Source organism: Poromitra crassiceps (genome assembly GCF_964638095.1).
Source record: "Poromitra crassiceps genome assembly, chromosome: 3".
Lineage (NCBI taxonomy): Eukaryota > Metazoa > Chordata > Actinopteri > Beryciformes > Melamphaidae > Poromitra > Poromitra crassiceps.
This window is the reverse complement of record NC_139625.1, coordinates 80,601,917-80,623,621: the sequence shown is the minus strand read 5'-3', so window position 1 is coordinate 80,623,621 and position 21,705 is coordinate 80,601,917. Positions and strand designations below refer to the sequence as shown.

The window sequence follows — 21,705 nt, the reverse complement described above, 5'->3', positions numbered from 1 at the left end:
ATAAATAAATAAATTAGTGTTATTAATTTAATTTCTCTCGAATATTCTAGAGGCAATAGACAATTGTCTACCACTGTAGTTTAGGCCAAGACACAACATAGGCTCCTCTCTTTCCACCTCTCTGCACCTCTTTTCTTCTCCATTTTGCCAAGCCCCGCCCACCAGCGCTGGGGTCTCTCTCTCAGCAGCTTCTGACCAGCTTCTGACTGACAAGTCAACTCATTCCTACCTGCCTGGCTGCCTGCAGCCTGCCTGCCTGCTATCCGTGCAACTAGGAACACTTATACATACTGGCCTGCCTGGCCTGCTGTTCAGTGAGTGGCCTGACTGCGCTGCGGGGAAAAAGAAATAAATAAATACATTTGCAGGCCAGGCCAGGCCACCGGGAAACGGCCCGCCGCTCCCGATGGTGCAGTCCGCGCCTGCTGGAGAGGATGTGCCATGGGCGCACTTTTTTATGACCAGACTCGTGCAAACTCATGTGTTTAGCTTTGGACGCTCAAACCGGTGTTTCTCTGGCTTGAGCATGTTCTTCTTCTTCTTTCCGGCAGACTGGATGCCTTGCAGCACATTACTGCCTCTCACAGGTGGGGAATATTCTTCTTCTTCTAATCTCTTCTTCTTCTTCTGATGGCTTTCCGGCAGACTATATGCCTTGCGGCACACTGCTGCTTCTCACAGGTCTGGACTATTACTGTTCATGGTGTTTCTACTTCCACAGGAGTAATCCTGCGGCGGCGACAAATTCAAGGATTGCTTTCACAGTCTTTGCCTGATTCTCGGGGGGATTCAGTAACTCTTCATTGAGACAGTCTTTGTGCCCATCCAGGCTTAACACACTGGCTTGAGCATCAGTGATGTCACTTGAGCAATTGTGATGTCATCAGTGATGTCACTCAAGCAATTGTGTGCCGCGTGGAACCGGGCCGCCTTATTATAGCAGTAAGATGTAGAGGAGTAAAAAGTACAATATTTACCTCTGAAATAATATAGTACTGGTATATGAGTAAAAGTCTCACAAAAATACCTGAAATACCATACCTGAAAACTTTACTTATGTAGAGTACTTGAGTAAATGTACTGGGTTACTTTCCACCTTATATAGTTAAATACAAATATAAAGTAATTTTATTGATCTATTACAAATACATTTACTTTAATAACTGTCTATCTTTATTTTACTCATAGTTTTAATTTTACTCGCTGACTGTGAAATACTGTAAGTTTGCTTTTGAACTGATTGTCAGTGTGTTTAAAATCCCTCTTGCTGCCTGCAGGTGGAGATGTTGAGCCATTGTCTAGTAACTGAAGGATTTGGAGCATTGGATAGTAGGCACCAATATAAACGTCATTAAACATAAGAAAAATGGACAAGGGCAACAATAAATTCAAAGCTACTAACTGTTAGCTGACTCTTTGAAAGTCTTGTTTTTTCAAGGTTTATTCTACCGTACTCACATATTTGTAAAACTCACAGTTGGAATGCAGACTTGAGGCCAAATTAGCAACTTTGACCCAAATAATAATATTAATGTGATACTTTATTGATCCCAATGGGTAAATTCTGTTTGCTCGCCCTCCTTCACACGCCACTCCACTCCAGACCACTTGCTGTGCTGTGTTGTGTTGTATACTGTGATTAAATGATGATAAATGATGATAAATATGATACAATAATAAACACAGTGTCTTTGTGTACCTGGACGTTTCGGTTGAGGCTGATAGCTGGGTAATAGACGCCCTCCAGGGCTTCGAATGCCACCGGCCCCTGCTGCTCATCGTTGATGAGGAAGATGAGGATCCCACGGCTGAAGTCAAGCAACACTCCTATTGTAGCACCTTTACTGATGCCGCCATCCGTCCTTCATCACACACAGAGACACCAAAGAAAGAAGCAACCCTTTAGCAATAGACCCTTTTCACGGGGGCCATTTTGTGTCAAAAAGGCAGGGTAAACACAGGTGCAAGCAAAACACTAATGAGGGTTTCCAAATTCCAATCATGGACGTTTGAAACCCTCATTAGTGTTTTGCTTGCACCTGTGTTTACCCTGCCTTTTTGACACAAAATGGCCCCCGTGAGAAGGGTCTATCCATGTGCTACCCTCAATAATAATACAATAATAATAACTTTACTTATAGGGACTTAAAAGTTACAAAAAGGACACCACTACATATTAAAAGCTAATTTCTGTTATGATTCACATTGAGAAACACAAAGAGACTGACAGCACTCTTAATAAGTTGAGTAAGCTGGGGGAAGGGGGGGATTCTCCATTTCCTCCCCAATTGTACATCGCCAATTCCCCCATGCCGAGGTGTCCTGGTCGTTGATCTGGGGAGAGTTGTAAACTAGCATGTGCTTCCTCCGATACATGTGAAGTCTCTAGCCGCTTCTTTTCACCTGACAGCGAGGAGTTTCACCAGCAGGATGTAGCGCACGGGAGGATCACGCTATTCCCCACAATCCCCCCCCCCCCCGCCCGAAGCGGTGTCTGACCACAGGAGGCGCTAGTGCAGTGACACACCCCATTAATCCGGCTTCCCACCCGCAGACACGGCCAATTGTGCCTGTATGGATGCGATGCCCGACCAAGCCGGTGGCAACACGGGGCGTGAACCTGCGACCGTTGTGTTGGTAGGCAGGGAATCTACCGCTGCACTACCCGGACGCCCGCCAAAAGGTGAGATGTCTGCTTTGGTTCATGGAAGCAAGATGATGAAGCATCAATTCCCTCCGTTACCTGTTGGTGTGCGAGTTGTTGTGCATGAACCAGGAGCGGTTGTTGTCCACGTACATGGCCCAGGCCTTGTCGTCCTTCCCCAGCATCACATCCTTCAGGACGTCGGCCCGGGCCACCCCGAAGGCGGGGTCCGGGTGGTTGTCGTAGCGGTCGAGGGTCATCTCCCAGTAGTGCACGCCGCGGGAGAACGCCGTGTTGCCCATCACCACCCGGTCGTCGTAGCTGTTGCACGTCACCGTCTGGTTGTCGTTGGTGAACATGATGTCCGGGTGAGCAGAGGCCGGGTCAAACGTGAACCAAGCTACTGCGGAGACACACAGTTTAGCATCAATAATGACTTATGAGCAGGATACAATCAGAAGGTTATTATGAGCAGGAACTGTGGCGTGAATAGACTTCACAAAGGTGATGTGAGACTAGAGGATCAGGTTGAATGAGGTGAAGTTACGTCGGAAAAAAATCATTTTAATGTTAGGAAAAAACGTGACTATTACAAACGCCTATGATTGACTATAATTGTTAGCAGCATACTAATGGTGATAACTATTCAAATGTTTCTGTAAAATACCTCAACTGGAAACAGTCTGCAAATGAGTATTGTCATTTGTTTGACATGTAAACTGCTTGGAACACCAGATGGGTGGTGTTGATCACATCAGGATCATTCGGTTAGTGCAAAGTACATTCTCAATTACAGAAAAGATAATAAACTGGCTTTATGATGATTATCTTACATTTGTGGGAGTATATAACATCCAAGTAGACTATTTTGCAAATACTATTTCACCCAGGGTTTGGAAAATATAATACCAGCATAAAAACGACCATAGTGTGGGCGCTTCCTAGAGGGGCATTGGCTATTTATATGGGCTCCACTACACTTACTTATCCAAGGCTTTCATTGTTGTCACTGTGTCCCGTAAAGTTTCATTACACAGCTTTATTTCCCCAGGGAAATAAACAAGGTTTATTAGAAGGCTGTAGTGAAAGCTTCATAATGGAGTAACGAGCTGCCCACTAGACCACATGGATGAAGCAGGCAATGATGGCCAGGAGGGGGTTGGAGCAGTGCAGACAGTACCTGTGCCTATAGATTGCATATCGCATGGGGGGAGTCCAGCTGAAATGTGAAATGAAGGGTGGGGTAGAGAAAGAGAGAGAGGGAGAGGGGCAGAACGGAGTGAAGCGGTAAAGCGGGGGAAGGGGAGGGTGGCAGAGAAGGTAGAAGCAGGTTTGATCAGGGAAGCTGGTTCAGCTCAGTGGCCGAATGACCAGAGAGGAGATCCCCCCCCCAAAACAAGAAGACTGAGATTCACTGTCCAGCCAGAGAGCTCCTAGAAAATAGACCAGGGGGGAATGGGGGGGGACTTCAAAAGAACAAGGCATGTCAACGCCCTTTCTGATCAAGAAATTCATGCTTGATTTACTTGAGAAAAAAACATTGCCTTCTTTGGGGGATAAAGCTCACAAAATCCATGTACTTTACTGTCAGTGTCAGAGGCTGTCAGAGCTCTGCAGAAAGAAAGAAAGAATCCTGGGGGGATGCTGGCTTTCAGGTCCACTGATGGATGACAAGCTTCCCCCTCTATACAGAGCAGCATAAGTAATGGGAACGCAAGCACATACATGGGTGGATTATACATACAACAGATTATACAACAGCAGCTGTTACTGTATGCACTGGTTTTAAAGTGAAAACACACTCTCAAACAGAATTCATATCCAGTACCACAGATTTTTTTTGGGGGGGGGGGCAGCTTGTAACTTTATGTTGGTGATGTTGATGTTTTTGCGTGAGCTGAAGGTTACATGCTGCTTTATAGGTTGTCAATGTGACATGAGCTTGTTTTTCTACATTGCTGAGCAGTTGACTTTTTGTTGACACAAGGCTTTTCGTCTGGCAACAGCAATATATTCTTCTTATGATCCTCTGGAGTTTAGTCCAGATGTGTGTGCTGTTAATGACCTCATCTCTCACAAAAGCACAAGAGATTGAGCCAAGACTCTCTTCTGCAATGTCATCAAATGGGCGCTTATTGGAGCGACTCACTCCACTGACAATAACTAAGAAAGTGACGTTGGGGACACTTTGTGATTTTCCCTTATCAGCACTGCTATCAAATCATCGTCAACTGTTTGCTGCAGCACAACAAACGATCTAGGATCCCCCCCGTGTACCTTATCATGGGAGATATCGGCTTGTATTTGGATCGAGCTTCACTGCATACAACAAATCAAAGTAAATGCACCCAAGATGCTTTGAAGATCTTACATTTAGAAAGTCTATTTGAACAGCAACACAGACTAGAGTCTCATCTCTCTGGATTCTAACTGTGGGGAAGAAAGACATTCTGTGCTCATAAATACTGAGCCGACTATCCCAGATCACATGGAACAAATGCAGAGATTCTGTTTGAGGATGGGTTTTCCCTTCAGATCCGCAGCCATACGAGGTGGAGAGACGGCGCTGGACCTACTCTCGGAGGTCTGCATGATCAGTGTCTTGCTGTACTGGCCCACGCCGCTGCCGTTGAAGGCCTTCACTCTGGAGCTGTAGGTGCTGTTGAAGTGGAGCCCGTCCACTGTGCAGATGCTCTCCGGCCCCACGTACACCTCCTGTAAAGAGACCAGTGTCCAGTGACCACACAGGCAGACATGTGTCACATGACCACACCAAATGGACATACTACATGTACTGTACGCGTTTCTTTGTCAACGCGCCAGGCTCGTTCCAGCCGCAGGCTCGTTGCAGGCTCGTTACAGCCGCAGGCTCGTTGCAGGCTCGTTACAACCGCAGGCTCGTTGCAGCCGCAGGCTTGTTGCAGGCTCGTTACAGCCGCAGGCTCGTTGCAGCCGCAGGCTCGTTGCAGGCTCGTTACAGCCGCAGGCTCGTTGCAGCCGCAGGCTCGTTGCAGGCTCGTTACAGCCGCAGGCTCGTTGCAGGCTCGTTACAGCCGCAGGCTCGTTGCAGCCGCAGGCTCATTGCAGGCTCATTGCAGGCTCGTTGCAGCCGCAGGCTCGTTGCAGCCTCGTTGCAGCCGCAGGCTCGTTGCAGCCGCAGGCTCGTTGCAGCCGCAGCCTCGTTGCAGGCTCGTTGCAGCCGCAGGCTCGTTGCCGCAGAGAGCGCGCCCCATTTGGATTAGTGAGTGTGAGTTTGTACAATGGAGCGTGGGTGAGGCAGCCATGCTGTGGAGTATAAATAGACGCATGCAGGCTCCTCTCTGTCAGCGCAGTGTGCTGCCGATCCACAATGAGTCAGATAGGAGCAGAATCAAACAAAACATCCCTCACTATTTGGACTATTGTTCAATTCTTTCTTTTTTCTCCAAATTGTACTTGGCTAATTTTACCCTGTCTAAGCGGTCCCGGTTGTTGCTCCACCCCCTCTTTCTGGGGAGGGTCTCTAGACTCTCAAATGCCTCCTCAGATACATGTGCGGTCACTTCTTTTCATCTGACAGCGAGGAGTTTGTGATGAGTGGTGAGTGTGCGGAGGAACACGTTATTCCCCCCAGTTCCTCTCCCCGCTAAACAGGCCGACCAGAAGAGGCATCAGTGCAGTGACCAGGACACAAACTCTTGGCCGGCGCTTCTCCCCATAGACACGCCACACGGCCAATTGTATCTGTAGGGATGGCCGACCAGGCCGGTGTTGCTAGGCGAGGGAGTAGACAGCTACACCACCCCGCCGCCCAACACACAACATAACATTTCTAAATGTATTTCATGCTTCTGAGATGCTGTATGTTATTCTGGATTGGTTTTACTTCTGCATCACTCACTCAAATATGTGACCAAACTGACTCAATATGTGACCAAACTGACTCCAATGACTCCAAGCTGCGCAGCAATCATGCTGTCTGCCAATTAGCAGTTAACAGATACAGCCGGTGAATCTGCCGCAGATTGTACTTTAACCCATTGATACCTGATGCAGCATTTGCGTGTATATATCCCTCATTTGTGTGTGTATCCCTTTAAGACCGCGAACCGCGTGGATGCGGTTCGCGGTCTTAAAGGGATACACACACAAATGCTGCATCAGGTATCAATGGGTTATGGTAATGGCCCTCAGATGCAACAGTTGTGATGAAGACAGAGAGATATTGCACATATACAGACTATTACAGTCGAGGGTGGAGGGGGAGAAATGACGGCCAGTTGACTTGACTTTGACTACTTTGGCTGGCAGTGAGTGAGCCTGCTTTCCAACTTAAAGCTGAGAGCGTGCCTCTAGATCCTAGTTCCTCATTGCGCGGTTCGCGAGACGCTGGCGGCTCTCGAAGCTTTAGTTGGCGGCTCTAAGAAATTGAAAAAAATAATATATATATATATATATATATATATATATATATATATATATATATATATTTTTTTTAGATTTTTTTAAAAGATTTTTTCCCCCCTGCTCTCCCCAAAATTTCAATAAACCTTTATGGCATATTATTACAATACAACAATACTGGTGTTGACAGTAATAGAAGGTGCCAAATCATTCAAAACAATAATCATTTTGCTTTTAGGAGTATTGTGCCAGCGTGCAGCGCTGTTCCAAAACGTGTCAACGTGTGTCGTTGCCTGGGAAACGCACATCCCATAATACAACTAATCGCATCCCATAATAGTATGATGATACTTGGGATGCCATTGCCAACATAGATGCGAACAGGTTAGCTAAAACTTCAGCGTCGCCAGCGACGGGCCCCCACCGTTGCAGACGGGGTACGTTTCGAAATCCCTCCAGGCCTGAAAGATTTTCTAGGGGAAACTGGTATATATATGTGTGTGTGTGTGTGTGTGTGTGTGTGTGTGTGTGTGTGTGTGTGTGTGTGTGTGTGTGTGTGTGTGTGTGTGTGTGTGTGTGTGTGTGTGTGTGTGTGTGTGGAAAACAATAAAACAAAAAAATGGTAGGCAGATGTGCTTGGTTGGGGTGGCTTTTGGTGTTTTGCGGTAAAAGTGGCTCTCCTATTGACTTTGTCCTGCCAGTGCGGCTCTCATCGAAGAAATAGTGAGGATCACTGCTCTAGATGCTACACCATTCACTTTACATTAAGCTGAGAGCGTGTCTCTAATGCTACACCATTCACTTTACATTGTCAGCATTTTAGCTGACTGAGCCGTCTACTGTATAAGTCTGCAGGGGGCGTTAAAGGAGTAGGTCATCCCAAAATGAAAATGCTGTGATTATCTCCCATGTCAGTTGAAACTCCATTAAAGTTAGTAGGACCACCAAACATCACCAAATCCTCCTAAACTAGGTAATGGGGCCATCGTTTTACAGCTCCAAAAACAGCATTTCTCCTAACAATCCAAGTGAGTGAATAAAAGACTGTTGGATTGATAGTTGGGAGAGTCTTTACAGGTTTAAGGCTGACACAGATACTGCCCTCACAGACACCCCCCTGCTATTGTAGCGAGGGCGTTGTTCAGGAGGAATAAGTTGCTGCTGCAACAAAGCCAGAGGGCCCCGCAGTGTGGGGACCCGGGGAGGGTCTTAGGAGGATGGATTACATGGCTAACCTCTGGGTGGGTACGCATGACGCTTTGATCCCGGATCACACATCCCGCGGGATCAACCCAACGGACAGCTGCGTTACCGCCCGCACCCTCCCTCCTGACACGGTGTCATTCAACTACTACTGCTATACCACATCACATGACCCGCTACCATGTCACATGACCCGCTCTCATATGGAGTCAGCAGACACACATCCACCCCAAGGGAGCTCCATGACAATGCCCTGCTTTCACACACCCACCCGCCCCCCCTAGCTGTGCTGGTGTCCTCCCTGGCACCGAGTGAAGGCATCTTTGTCGAGCCAGTCGCCAATCAGAGAGAGGGCTTGTGTTTGGTAAAGGTGACTTATTACCCTGGGCATTCCTGTTTTTCCCACAGCGCTGGCAGTATAGTAGGCCAGGGGGCAGAAGACACCAAAGTCAGGACACTCAGTCAGTCAGTCAGTCAGTCAGTCACTCGACGTTTAGTGAAGGGGCGGGGCTAGGGAAGAGATTAGGGCCACAAGTGAAAAATGTAATCTGAATTTAAAATCAGGATTCTCAGAATAAAGTCTTAAATAAAGAATTCTGAAAATAAAATGACCATACTGTGTTAATGTCAGAGTCCTGAATTTAACGTCAGAATTTTGAGGGCGAAAAGTCTGAATTCTGAGGAAAAAAAGTCAGGATTCTGATTTTAAACTCAGAATTCAGAGAAAAGAATCTGAATTCTGATTTTAAAGTCAGAGTTCTCATATTAAAGTCAGAATTCTGAGGGGAAAACATGTGAGATCATTGATGATGTTACTGATGATGTCATGAATGATATTATTGACTGATGTACTAAAATTTGAATGTCTGGATTCCCTAAGATCTTTGTGACGTCACAACGTGGGGTCACAAGCCAAACAAGGTGACTCCTGGGTTAGGGGGGTGTAGGTGGTGGGAGGGGAAGTGGGCAGGGCTAGGGGAGAAGGGCCGTAGCTGGTGATAGGAAGGTCGTAAAGAGTCAGTCAGGATTCACATTCCTCCTCGCTGTGCTGGTGTCCTCCCTGGCACCGAGTGAAGCCATCTTTGTTGAGATCATCACCAATCAGAGAGAGGGCTGGTGTTTGGTAAAGGTGAGTTATTACCCTGAGCATTCCTGTTTTTCACATGAATGTCTGTACATGTAATCTAAATGCAAATCTAACAAGGGTCCCCCACCAGGGAAAATAATGTTGGACTCGACAGCAGACCGATAAATCCCAAGCAGGGAGCAGAATACCTGGAGTGAGGGGGAACCTAACTTACCCTGAACTGGCCCCCGGTTCCATCGTCCAGCTCCAGGATGTACCCGTCCACCACGATGGTGGAGAGCGGTGGCTGTTTCCATGACAACGTGGCGCTGTTGTTCTGAGTGCAGCATTCCTCCAACTGGAGCATGGGAGCAGCTGGGACTGAGGAGGGGAAACCAGGCCAAATTACAGCCCACTGAGATATATGCACAAGGCACGCACGCGCACACACACACACAGGCACGCACGCACACACACACACACACACACACACACACACACACACACACACACACACACACACACACACACACACACACACACACACGCACACAGGCACGCACACACACTCCCACTGGATACGACTCTGCAGTACAGGAGGATCTTTTCAATAAGTGGGATTTATAATTTATTAATTCCGCTTATATATTTATCTAACGCATTTATCAATGTCTTGTACTTCATGAATATTCATATTGTACATAATCATATTGTACACCCTCCAATATCCACACACCTCCCACCTTTGCCAGTATATTTGAGTATTTCATAGAATATATTATAAATCACCTATCTAATTGAAACCATAAAGCAGGTACAGAATTCCACAAACCAATGCGTGAGCAGAAACTGCTGTCTCTATACTGCAAACAAAAACTCATACTATAGGCTGCTGCTATACCAGACCTGCTCATACTATAGGCTGCTGCTATACCAGACCTGCTCATACTATAGGCTGCTGCTATACCAGACCTGCTCATACTATAGGCTGCTAGATTTTTACGGATACAGTTTTTGTGGTACTCTATTAGAATTCATCGTCTTGCTCACGGACATTTTTGTACCCATGACCTCCCCGGGCCGGGCCTGTACCTTTCATCTGCACAAAGTCCAGTTGGTGGATAGTCTGCAGGAGGGGCCCACTGTCCAGCGTGAGGTCAAAGTCACTGTTCATCCTGGGGGTCAGGGTCCCCTTCCCCCACTGGCTCTCCGTCATGTGGACCCTCCGGATCAGGGCATCAGAGATCTGGGAGGAGCACAGGACCGTTCAGCGTTAAAGGGAACAGACTGAGCTGAAACTAATATCAACTTTATTTATATAGCACCTTTCATAACAGAAATGCAACTCAAAGTGCTTTACAGAAAAAATGATTAGTAGTTTTAGTAGCAGTAGTAGTAGTTTTAGAAAGATAATCCTGGTGCATTACCTGCTATGCTAAAAATACTTGCAGAATAATTTTTATTTGACTCAAAATGTTCCATTTCACTAAACAGGCAGTGTGTTTGCTCCTCATCTCCTCAGCTCTTCAGTCAGAGAGTGTCGGAGAGGCACTGACACAAGAGGGAGACTAGCTGACACCAGCTCACTTTCTAGATGTAGACACTAAGACTCAACTCAAGATGATGAATAAGCTAGGGCCGGGCCGTGGAAACAGTTTGCATTAGGAAAAGTCAAAAGTCAAAAACATTTCTCTCTCCCAGCAACACATCTACAGTACTGTCACTTTACTGTCTTATTTATTTTTCACATGACAGTTTTTCACATCACAGTAAAGGCAACTTTATCTAAAAAGTGTGAAGTGTCTGTGAGCAGAATTGTGCTCGGCCACAGCTATGCCATTTTGCATGCGATCAGGCTGAATCTTTCAGGAAGTGTAAAGAGCACCCATACGGGTGACCTAACGGAGCCAGATTTTTTATTCGGTAATTAGGGATTAATTGCTGATTAATTGCCAAATGTGCAACTTGCTGTACAATGGCTGCGCAGCCTCCATCGCGCGAATCAGCCGGGGGCGGAGCCTCTGCAGTCTGGCTGCCTGTTGTTGAGGTGAGTTGAGGAGCTGTCAGAGGAGCAACCTGCAGCTCCACGGAGAAGGAAATCATGATTTTTTTAAATGCGTGTTTCACAAATCCGGTTGCGGCAGTTCTTTGTATGTACATCAAACACATATGCTCATGTTTTTGTATCTGTTGGGGAGCTATTTTCGATGAATTTTACGACATTTATGGAGCCGGGGAACAAACAAGACGCGGAAATGTCTGTCTGCGCTGGCCAGCCTGCAGCATAGGGGTTGGACACTCGATACACTGCACGGGATGGGTATTCCGCCAGTTATATCAAAAGCACAAAACTCAAAAGCAAACATAACATTGCCAATGTGAGCGTCAGCTTTGATTTTGAAGACATTTTGCCTCCCTACTCATACGCGTTCAGTTGAATTAACTCGGGGAGGCAAACTGGGGGGATTTACTGTGGCTACCCATAAACGGAGAGACGTGACTCATGACTCTGACCTGCAGGAACCCGCTGGGGTCATTCTCCTTGATGACCTCCAGACAATACTCCATCAGCCCCGTGGTCTGACGCAGCTTCACCGTACAGTGGGAGATCTGATCCCGCACCACCTGGGACTCAGGTGAAGAAGACAGAGAGGAGAGAGACCAGGGTGGAGTCGGGGTTTAGGGGGTTATGGAGGGAGGTAAAAGGGAGAGGAAGGTAGAAGAAGAAGGAATCAAGTTACGCATGTTTTTCAACACCTACACAAATACATCAAGCATGCAAAAACCTATGCTCAGATTAACATAACCATATCATATTGTAATCTTCACCCATTTCTAGCACTAGAATCACTCTAGACTGGACCATCAAGGAAATGCAGAAACATGGTTTAATAATGAATATGGTCAGTATCGAGTGCTGCACAGCACAACTGACTTGCAGCATAAACGGATCTGTAGTGTGACGACCCTCCCACTCTCCTGACCCTGTCCTGCAAGAGCCTGCTAGTTGGGGCCATTAGTCTGAAAAGGACAAGATATCTGCATAAAAGGAGTTCAAATGAAAAGGAGACGGAGGCAGAAAAGGTTGACAGATGAGGGAAGGAGAGGAGAGGAAGAAAGAGAGAATGAGAAAAGAGATAAGAGGAGAAGATTGAGGATGGAGAGAAGAAGACAAGAGGGGGAGATTAAACAAGGATGTTAATGGGTGAAGGGGAGGGAAACCAATACTGTGATTAGCAGCAGGATTATAGCATTGATAAATTGGTTTATTTGACTCTTGAGAGTTGGACAGATTGGGGGGAAGAGGACCAGAGCCACGGTTAGCAGACATCGGTAACCAATTGTGTTATTGACGTCAGTCGAAGTAAACAGGCCGTGTGAATTTGAAAATTCGTCAGCATCGCCGGTAGCATGTGCCAGCTTGTTTCTCAAAGGTCAGATGAATGGATCAGAGAGAGGGATGAGTCGAGCGCTTTAGTGCCAGATTGCTCCAAGATGTCCACTTCACACTTATCCAGCATCCATTGAGCGAAAGGCAGGTAAACACCGTGTACATCACAGAGATGATCACAGAGAAATCACTAGCGCTGATTTATGGGGAATTTGGAGTCTGCAATCCACCTGACTTGCATGTTGTTTCAAACGCAAACATGCAAACTAAGGCTGCCACTAATGATTATTTTTGTTATCGATTCATCTATTGACTATTCTATAGTCTATAAAATGACAAAAATAATGACAAATACCCATCAAGTTACAGCAGCCAACTTTTATCTGTTTATCATTTTAATTATGTGAAACAGAGGAAATCAACAAATCCTGTGCATTTGTGAAGCTGTAAGCAGCAAATGCTTGGTATTTGATACAGTACATGACGACAAGGAGTAATCGATGATCAAAATTATAATTGTTAATTTTTCTGTCATTTCAGCACTACAGTACAAACTTGACAGAAAGGTCTTGGACTGAGGATTGAACCCAGATGCTTCTAACTGTGAGCCATGCTGTCCCATAACAGCACCGCACCTGCAATCCATCACCTACAACAAACACAGTGGAGGGAAACATAGCTCTATATTGACAGCAAACATCCTCCTTATTGCATTCAGAAGCAGGCCTATGTCAAGCTGATGTTTAGGTAAAGCAGAGGTTAGATTTGGGAGATTCCCCCTCCCAAGGCTGACGCTGTAGACCTGCTGATGTCCACAGCCTCAACAACAGTCTGAAATGTGCAGAGGTGCTGGACCGAGGGTTGCTAGGTAACAGTAACTTCACTGCTTCTATCCAAAGGGTTTCCAAGGCTGAGTGGAGAGAGAGGAGAATCCTTTCTGCAGCCATTTACAGCCTGGCAGTACAGTATACATGTATACATGCACTACAGTATACATGTACTACAGTATACATGTACTACAGTATACATGCAGTATACATGTACTACAGTATACATGCACTACAGTATACATGTACTACAGTATACATGTACTACAGTATACATGCAGTATACATGTACTACAGTATACATGCACTACAGTATACATGTACTACAGTATACATGTACTACAGTATACATGCAGTATACATGTACTACAGTATACATGCACTACAGTATACATGTACTACAGTATACATGTACTACAGTATACATGCAGTATACATGTACTACAGTATACATACAGTATGCATGTACTAACTACAGTATACATGCAGTATACATGTACTACAGTATACATGCAGTATACATGTACTACAGTATACATATATGTATTGGCCAGAATGACATGAACATTTGGACACTCATTCAGCGGGTATCTTGTATGTTGCGTTCAGGTAAACTATAATCTTTTTTGCACACAGGGGGCGCTCGCGGGGGTGCCAGTTGCCCTGGTCTGTTATAGACCATTATGGATGAAGCTACTGGTATTCCAATCATTGCCCTTTTCAGAGATGCAATCTGGACTAGAGCCTGAGGGGAGTATCCACATATGATGTATTAATGATGTCTGACTGATATGTAGCATTCATACACATACACAGTTATTTGAAGGGCCATAATCTATTTAGAGCATGAAGGAAGTACATGCAGATTTCATGATGATTGAAAGATATTGTTCCAATGATACAGTGTATCATAAAGATCTGGAGATAGATACAGCTAATTGATACAGTGTATCATAAAGATCTGGAGATAGATACAGCTAATTGATACAGTGTATCATAAAGATCTGGAGATAGATACAGCTAATTGATACAGTGTATCATAAAGATCTGGAGATAGATACAGCTAATTGATACAGTGTATCATAAAGATCTGGAGATAGATACAGCTAATTGATACAGTGTATCATAAAGATCTGGAGATAGATACAGCTAATTGATACAGTGTATCATAAAGATCTGGAGATAGATACAGCTGATTGATACAGTGTATCATAAAGATCTGGAGATAGATACAGCTAATTGATACAGTGTATCATAAAGATCTGGAGATAGATACAGCTGATTGATACAGTGTATCATAAAGATCTGGAGATAGATACAGCTGATTGATACAGTGTATCATAAAGATCTGGAGATAGATACAGCTGATTGATACAGTGTATCATAAAGATCTGGAGATAGATACAGCTAATTGATACAGTGTATCATAAAGATCTGGAGATAGATACAGCTAATTGATACAGTGTATCATAAAGATCTGGAGATAGATACAGCTAATTGATACAGTGTATCATAAAGATCTGGAGATAGATACAGCAAATTGATGCAGTGTATCATAAAGATCTGGAGATAGATACAGCAAATTGCACTCTAATCCTTGACCCTTTTCAGGTTGTAATCAGTCTTGACTAGAACACAAGGGAAGCACATGTTTCAATCATGCTTTCTGTCAGAGTGGCTTCAAGTGTTCCAGCACTGTGCCACACTGACACATCATGATCGACATACCTTGACACAGTGATGTTCTAATCATCATTAGCCCTTTTTCAGTAGGCTAACGCAAATCAGTTAGGACATTAAGGGCACTACATCAAGGATGACTGCTGAGCTTTATTCAGATTCCGGAGCGTTGACTTTAGTTTGGTTTGTTTGAGCCGGTGAGAAGAAGAACAAGGCCAATCGACATCGAATGCCACCAAAAGACTGAACCAAGAGGCCTGGAAATGCAGGTCTGGGTTTCCAGGTGACCTGTGGTGCAGTTTGTTCACCTTGAGAATGTGCATGTAAACCTACCCAGCAATTACTGTGCGTGAGATGACTCCAAAATCCATGGTTTGACGTGTATAAGGAAACAGATGCTGACATCTGATAGCCAGCAGTTACTCATGCCTGGACAGCCTAGCAGAACAAAAACAATCAAGGGCAAACGGCAAATCTCCTCTGATCCTCATATTGCTCAACACTTTCCTCACGTGTCCCTAACGAGTCTGAACACCAGAGAAGGTGAATCACGGTAAAGATGGCAGACAATTTGACTCTCCACACTGGCAAAATCTGTGACGTCAGGTTACCAAACCTCTGGCCAATAAATGTGAGAGTCCATATGCCTTTTGTTTACAAGCTCTGGTTCACTTGTATTAATTGGGCAGCGTGAACCTGAATGAACCAGATAATACACACGCTAAGAGGATTCAATACCTCCTGCAGTCAGAATAATATCAAGCAAGCATTGAAGACTTCCACAGAGACGCGACTAATCGTATTCTAATTATTCCCCCTTTAGCGCTGCAATCGATCTAGACCTGGAGTCAGCGTGAAGAGCGTGTTTCACTGCTCTGCGGGGGGAGACCTGTGGACTGACCTCACCCCAGCACACATGAGGGGAGACCTGTGGACTGACCTCACCCCGGCACACATGAGGGGAGACCTGTGGACTGACCTCACCCCAGCACACATGAGGGGAGACCTGTGGACTGACCTCACCCCAGCACACATGAGAGGAGACCTGTGGACTGACCTCACCCTGGCACACATGAGGGGAGACCTGTGGACTGACCTCACCCCAGCACACATGGGGGGAGACCTGTGGACTGACCTCACCCCGGCACACATGAGGGGAGACCTGTGGACTGACCTCACCCCAGCACACATGGGGGGAGACCTGTGGACTGACCTCACCCCGGCACACATGAGGGGAGACCTGTGGACTGACCTCACCCCAGCACACATGAGGGGAGACCTGTGGACTGGCTTCACCCCGGCACACATGAGGGGAGACCTGTGGACTGACCTCACCCTGGCACACATGAGGGGAGACCTGTGGACTGGCTTCACCCCGGCACACATGAGGGGAGACCTGTGGACTGACCTCACCCTGGCACACATGAGGGGAGACCTGTGGACTGGCTTCACCCCGGCACACATGAGGGGAGACCTGTGGACTGGCCTCACCCCGGTGCACATGAGGGGAGACCTGTGGACTGACCTCACCCCAGCACACATGAGGGGAGACCTGTGGACTGACCTCACCCCGGCACACATGAGGGGAGACCTGTGGACTGGCCTCACCCCAGCACACATGAGGGGAGACCTGTGGACTGGCCTCACCCCGGCACACATGAGGGGAGACCTGTGGACTGGCCTCACCCCGGCACACATGAGGGGAGACCTGTGGACTGGCCTCACCCCGGCACACATGATTTGCTCTATATTTGCCTGGCTACGGGCCAAACTCTGCGGTGACAAGCCTGGACTGTCCACACTGCTGCAGTGGCCTGGCAGGACCACATGTTTCACACCGCTGTCACCGCTCACTGTCCCTGTGGGGGGGGGGGGTGCAGAGACACTGCAACAACTTGGACAGTATCTTGTCTCCCCCGCTCATCTTATCTCCCCACTCGACCCAGACAGCTTGTAGTCACGGAGCACTCTGCAGTTTCTCTCAGTATTCCAGTCACTTTTGCCTGAAATCTGCTGGAGAATAAAGATATGATGGCTGCTGCCGGCGATTTATCTCTTGATAATCGATTCACGGCCGATTCGTTCATCTGAATTTACCAACGGGGAGGGGGAGGGGCCGACAGTTTCACCTGGGATGGCCTCAGAGAGAATTCAATGGCTTCAGGTGACGTGTGGGGAAGTGGATAGAGACGCAGAGAGAGAGAGAGAGAGAGAGAGAGAGGGAGGGAGAGAGACACTGGAGGACAGTGGTAGAGGGCAGAGCTGGCTGTGTAACTGGGCCACGGTCTCTGCAGCAGCGGGGGAAACCAACTTCATCCTCTCTCCTCTCTGACATAATGTGGTTGTCATGGTGATTAAGCACATCATCACACCGACGATGGCACGGCTAAAACTATCCCAGACAGGGAAAGCAAAAAACAATATAGCCAAAAAGACCTTCAGAGTGCTGAGACATACAGTAATGTGGTCTTTGTTTGGCACAGGATGAGTTAGCCAACTTCTTCATCCCAGGAGCCAGGTGAGAAATGTATCCTCTCGCCGTGAGACACAGACTCATTAAAAGACATTACGAACTCCACCCGCTAGCTGCTACTGCTACTAGCTACAACTTGATAGTCTCTTCTGTGTTGTTGCAGTGAATCAGGCATAGCGCACAAACATGAACATTGTCCATTCATTTAATTGATTTATTTATTTGAGGGACAATGCACATGAATGAACATTACTGTAAATGTGCCAGCGTCCCTTGGAACTCGAGGTAGAATTGCCAGTGCCACACACACACACACACACACACACACACACACACACACTGACAGGAGTATTAACCCTAACATACATGTATTTGATGGTGGGAGGAAATCCAAGGGCCTGGAGGAAAGCCACACATGCAAACAGAAAGGACCTGGGACGGACCGGGGGTTCGAACCCAGGACCTTCTTGTTGTGAGGCAGCAGCGCTAACCACTGAGTCAGCCTTGACTGACTACAATATCATCCAATCCTATCTGTTTGTGTTGTAATGAGTAGGTCACTGCAGCACTCTCCTGGCATCACAGTGTGTTGTGTGGCTGCAGTCTACTGAGCCCTCTCTTTTTAGCAGCACAGGCAGACGACCCTAATATAAGATTGGGAACCTTCAGCTCATATCTCTACTGCTTAACCTGTGTTGTGTGTCACCTACAACTGGGAACCTTCAGCTCATATCTCTACTGTTTAACCTGTGTTGTGTGTCACCTACAACTGGGAACCTTCAGCTCATATCTCTACTGCTTAACCTGTGTTGTGTGTCACCTACAACTGGGAACCTTCAGCTCATATCTCTACTGCTTAACCTGTGTTGTGTGTCACCTACAACTGGGAACCTTCAGCTCATATCTCTACTGCTTAACCTGTGTTGTGTGTCACCTACAACTGGGAACCTTCAGCTCATATCTCTACTGCTTAACCTGTGTTGTGTGTCACCTACAACTGGGAACCTTCAGCTCATATCTCTACTGTTTAACCTGTGTTGTGTGTCACCTACAACTGGGAACCTTCAGCTCATATATCTCTACTGTTTAACCTGCTTTGTGTGTCACCTACAACTGGGAACCTTCAGCTCATATCTCTACTGTTTAACCTGCGTTGTGTGTCACCTACAACTGGGAACCTTCAGCTCATATCTCTACTGTTTAACCTGTGTTGTGTGTCACCTACAACTGGGAACCTTCAGCTCATATCTCTACTGTTTAACCTGTTTTGTGTGTCACCTACAACTGGGAACCTTCAGCTCATATATCTCTACTGTTTAACCTGCGTTGTGTGTCACCTACAACTGGGAACCTTCAGCTCATATCTCTACTGTTTAACCTGTGTTGTGTGTCACCTACAACTGGGAACCTTCAGCTCATATCTCTACTCTTTAACCTGTTTTGTGTGTCACCTACAACTGGGAACCTTCAGCTCATATATCTCTACTGTTTAACCTGTGTTGTGTGTCACCTACAATTGGGAACATTCAGCTCATATCTCTACTGTTTAACCTGCGTTGTGTGTCACCTACAACTGGGAACCTTCAGCTCATATATCTCTACTGTTTAACCTGCGTTGTGTGTCACCTACAACTGGGAACCTTCAGCTCATATATCTCTACTGTTTAACCTGCGTTGTGTGTCACCTACAACTGGGAACCTTCAGCTCATATCTCTACTGTTTAACCTGTGTTGTGTGTCACCTACAACTGGGAACCTTCAGCTCATATCTCTACTGTTTAACCTGTTTTGTGTGTCACCTACAACTGGGAACCTTCAGCTCATATATCTCTACTGTTTAACCTGTGTTGTGTGTCACCTACAACTGGGAACCTTCAGCTCATATATCTCTACTGTTTAACCTGCTTTGTGTGTCACCTACAACTGGGAACCTTCAGCTCATATCTCTACTGTTTAACCTGCGTTGTGTGTCACCTACAACTGGGAACCTTCAGCTCATATCTCTACTGTTTAACCTGTGTTGTGTGTCACCTACAACTGGGAACCTTCAGCTCATATCTCTACTGTTTAACCTGTTTTGTGTGTCACCTACAACTGGGAACCTTCAGCTCATATATCTCTACTGTTTAACCTGCGTTGTGTGTCACCTACAACTGGGAACCTTCAGCTCATATCTCTACTGTTTAACCTGTGTTGTGTGTCACCTACAACTGGGAACCTTCAGCTCATATCTCTACTCTTTAACCTGTTTTGTGTGTCACCTACAACTGGGAACCTTCAGCTCATATATCTCTACTGTTTAACCTGTGTTGTGTGTCACCTACAATTGGGAACATTCAGCTCATATCTCTACTGTTTAACCTGCGTTGTGTGTCACCTACAACTGGGAACCTTCAGCTCATATATCTCTACTGTTTAACCTGCGTTGTGTGTCACCTACAACTGGGAACCTTCAGCTCATATATCTCTACTGTTTAACCTGCGTTGTGTGTCACCTACAACTGGGAACCTTCAGCTCATATCTCTACTGTTTAACCTGTGTTGTGTGTCACCTACAACTGGGAACCTTCAGCTCATATCTCTACTGTTTAACCTGTTTTGTGTGTCACCTACAACTGGGAACCTTCAGCTCATATATCTCTACTGTTTAACCTGTGTTGTGTGTCACCTACAACTGGGAACCTTCAGCTCATATCTCTACTGTTTAACCTGTGTTGTGTGTCACCTACAACTGGGAACCTTCAGCTCATATATCTCTACTGTTTAACCTGTGTTGTGTGTCACCTACAACTGGGAACCTTCAGCTCATATATCTCTACTGTTTAACCTGTGTTGTGTGTCACCTACAACTGGGAACCTTCAGCTCATATATCTCTACTGTTTAACCTGTGTTGTGTGTCACCTACAACTGGGAACCTTCAGCTCATATATCTCTACTGTTTAACCTGTGTTGTGTGTCACCTACAACTGGGAACCTTCAGCTCATATCTCTACTGTTTAACCTGTTTTGTGTGTCACCTACAACTGGGAACCTTCAGCTCATATATCTCTACTGTTTAACCTGTGTTGTGTGTCACCTACAACTGGGAACCTTCAGCTCATATCTCTACTGTTTAACCTGTGTTGTGTGTCACCTACAACTGGGAACCTTCAGCTCATATATCTCTACTGTTTAACCTGTGTTGTGTGTCACCTACAACTGGGAACCTTCAGCTCATATATCTCTACTGTTTAACCTGTGTTGTGTGTCACCTACAACTGGGAACCTTCAGCTCATATATCTCTACTGTTTAACCTGTGTTGTGTGTCACCTACAACTGAGAACCTTCAGCTCATATATCTCTACTGTTTAACCTGTGTTGTGTGTCACCTACAACTGGGAACCTTCAGCTCATATATCTCTACTGTTTAACCTGTGTTGTGTGTCACCTACAACTGAGAACCTTCAGCTCATATATCTCTACTGTTTAACCTGTGTTGTGTGTCACCTACAACTGGGAACCTTCAGCTCATATCTCTACTGTTTAACCTGTGTTGTGTGTCACCTACAACTGGGAACCTTCAGCTCATATATCTCTACTGTTTAACCTGTGTTGTGTGTCACCTACAACTGGGAACCTTCAGCTCATATATCTCTACTGTTTAACCTGCGTTGTGTGTCACCTACAACTGGGAACCTTCAGCTCATATATCTCTACTGTTTAACCTGTGTTGTGTGTCACCTACAACTGGGAACCTTCAGCTCATATATCTCTACTGTTTAACCTGTGTTGTGTGTCACCTACAACTGGGAACCTTCAGCTCATATATCTCTACTGTTTAACCTGTGTTGTGTGTCACCTACAACTGGGAACCTTCAGCTCATATATCTCTACTGTTTAACCTGCGTTGTGTGTCACCTACAACTGGGAACCTTCAGCTCATATCTCTACTGTTTAACCTGCGTTGTGTGTCACCTACAACGAAACAGACTTGGGATCAAAGTCACAGCATCCAGACAAAAGATGCAAAAAAATTCAGAGAGGTTCTTTCCACTGC

The 21,705-nt window shown here is 46.0% G+C and overlaps 1 protein-coding gene across 8 annotated transcripts in view; it reads right to left on the bottom strand.

Annotated features, from left to right (window-relative positions):
- The window catches only part of trim9 (tripartite motif containing 9), a gene marked incomplete at both ends in the record, with an annotated part of 71,526 nt that overhangs the window by 5,855 nt on the left and 43,966 nt on the right, over nt 1-21,705 (bottom strand). For 2 of the 8 annotated variants that reach the window (XM_083632587.1, XM_083632588.1), the window contains 6 exons: nt 1,700-1,862; nt 2,744-3,047; nt 5,221-5,359; nt 9,532-9,677; nt 10,347-10,542; nt 11,811-11,921. In XM_083632587.1, the coding sequence (XP_083488713.1) occupies nt 1,700-1,862; nt 2,744-3,047; nt 5,221-5,359; nt 9,532-9,677; nt 10,347-10,542; nt 11,811-11,921 (1,059 nt within the window). Of the gene's footprint in view, nt 1-1,699; nt 1,863-2,743; nt 3,081-3,824; nt 3,864-5,220; nt 5,360-9,531; nt 9,678-10,346; nt 10,543-11,810; nt 11,922-21,705 lie in introns of all 8 variants that reach the window. The other 6 variants (XM_083632592.1, XM_083632593.1, XM_083632589.1 and 3 more) reach the window with 5 other exon arrangements.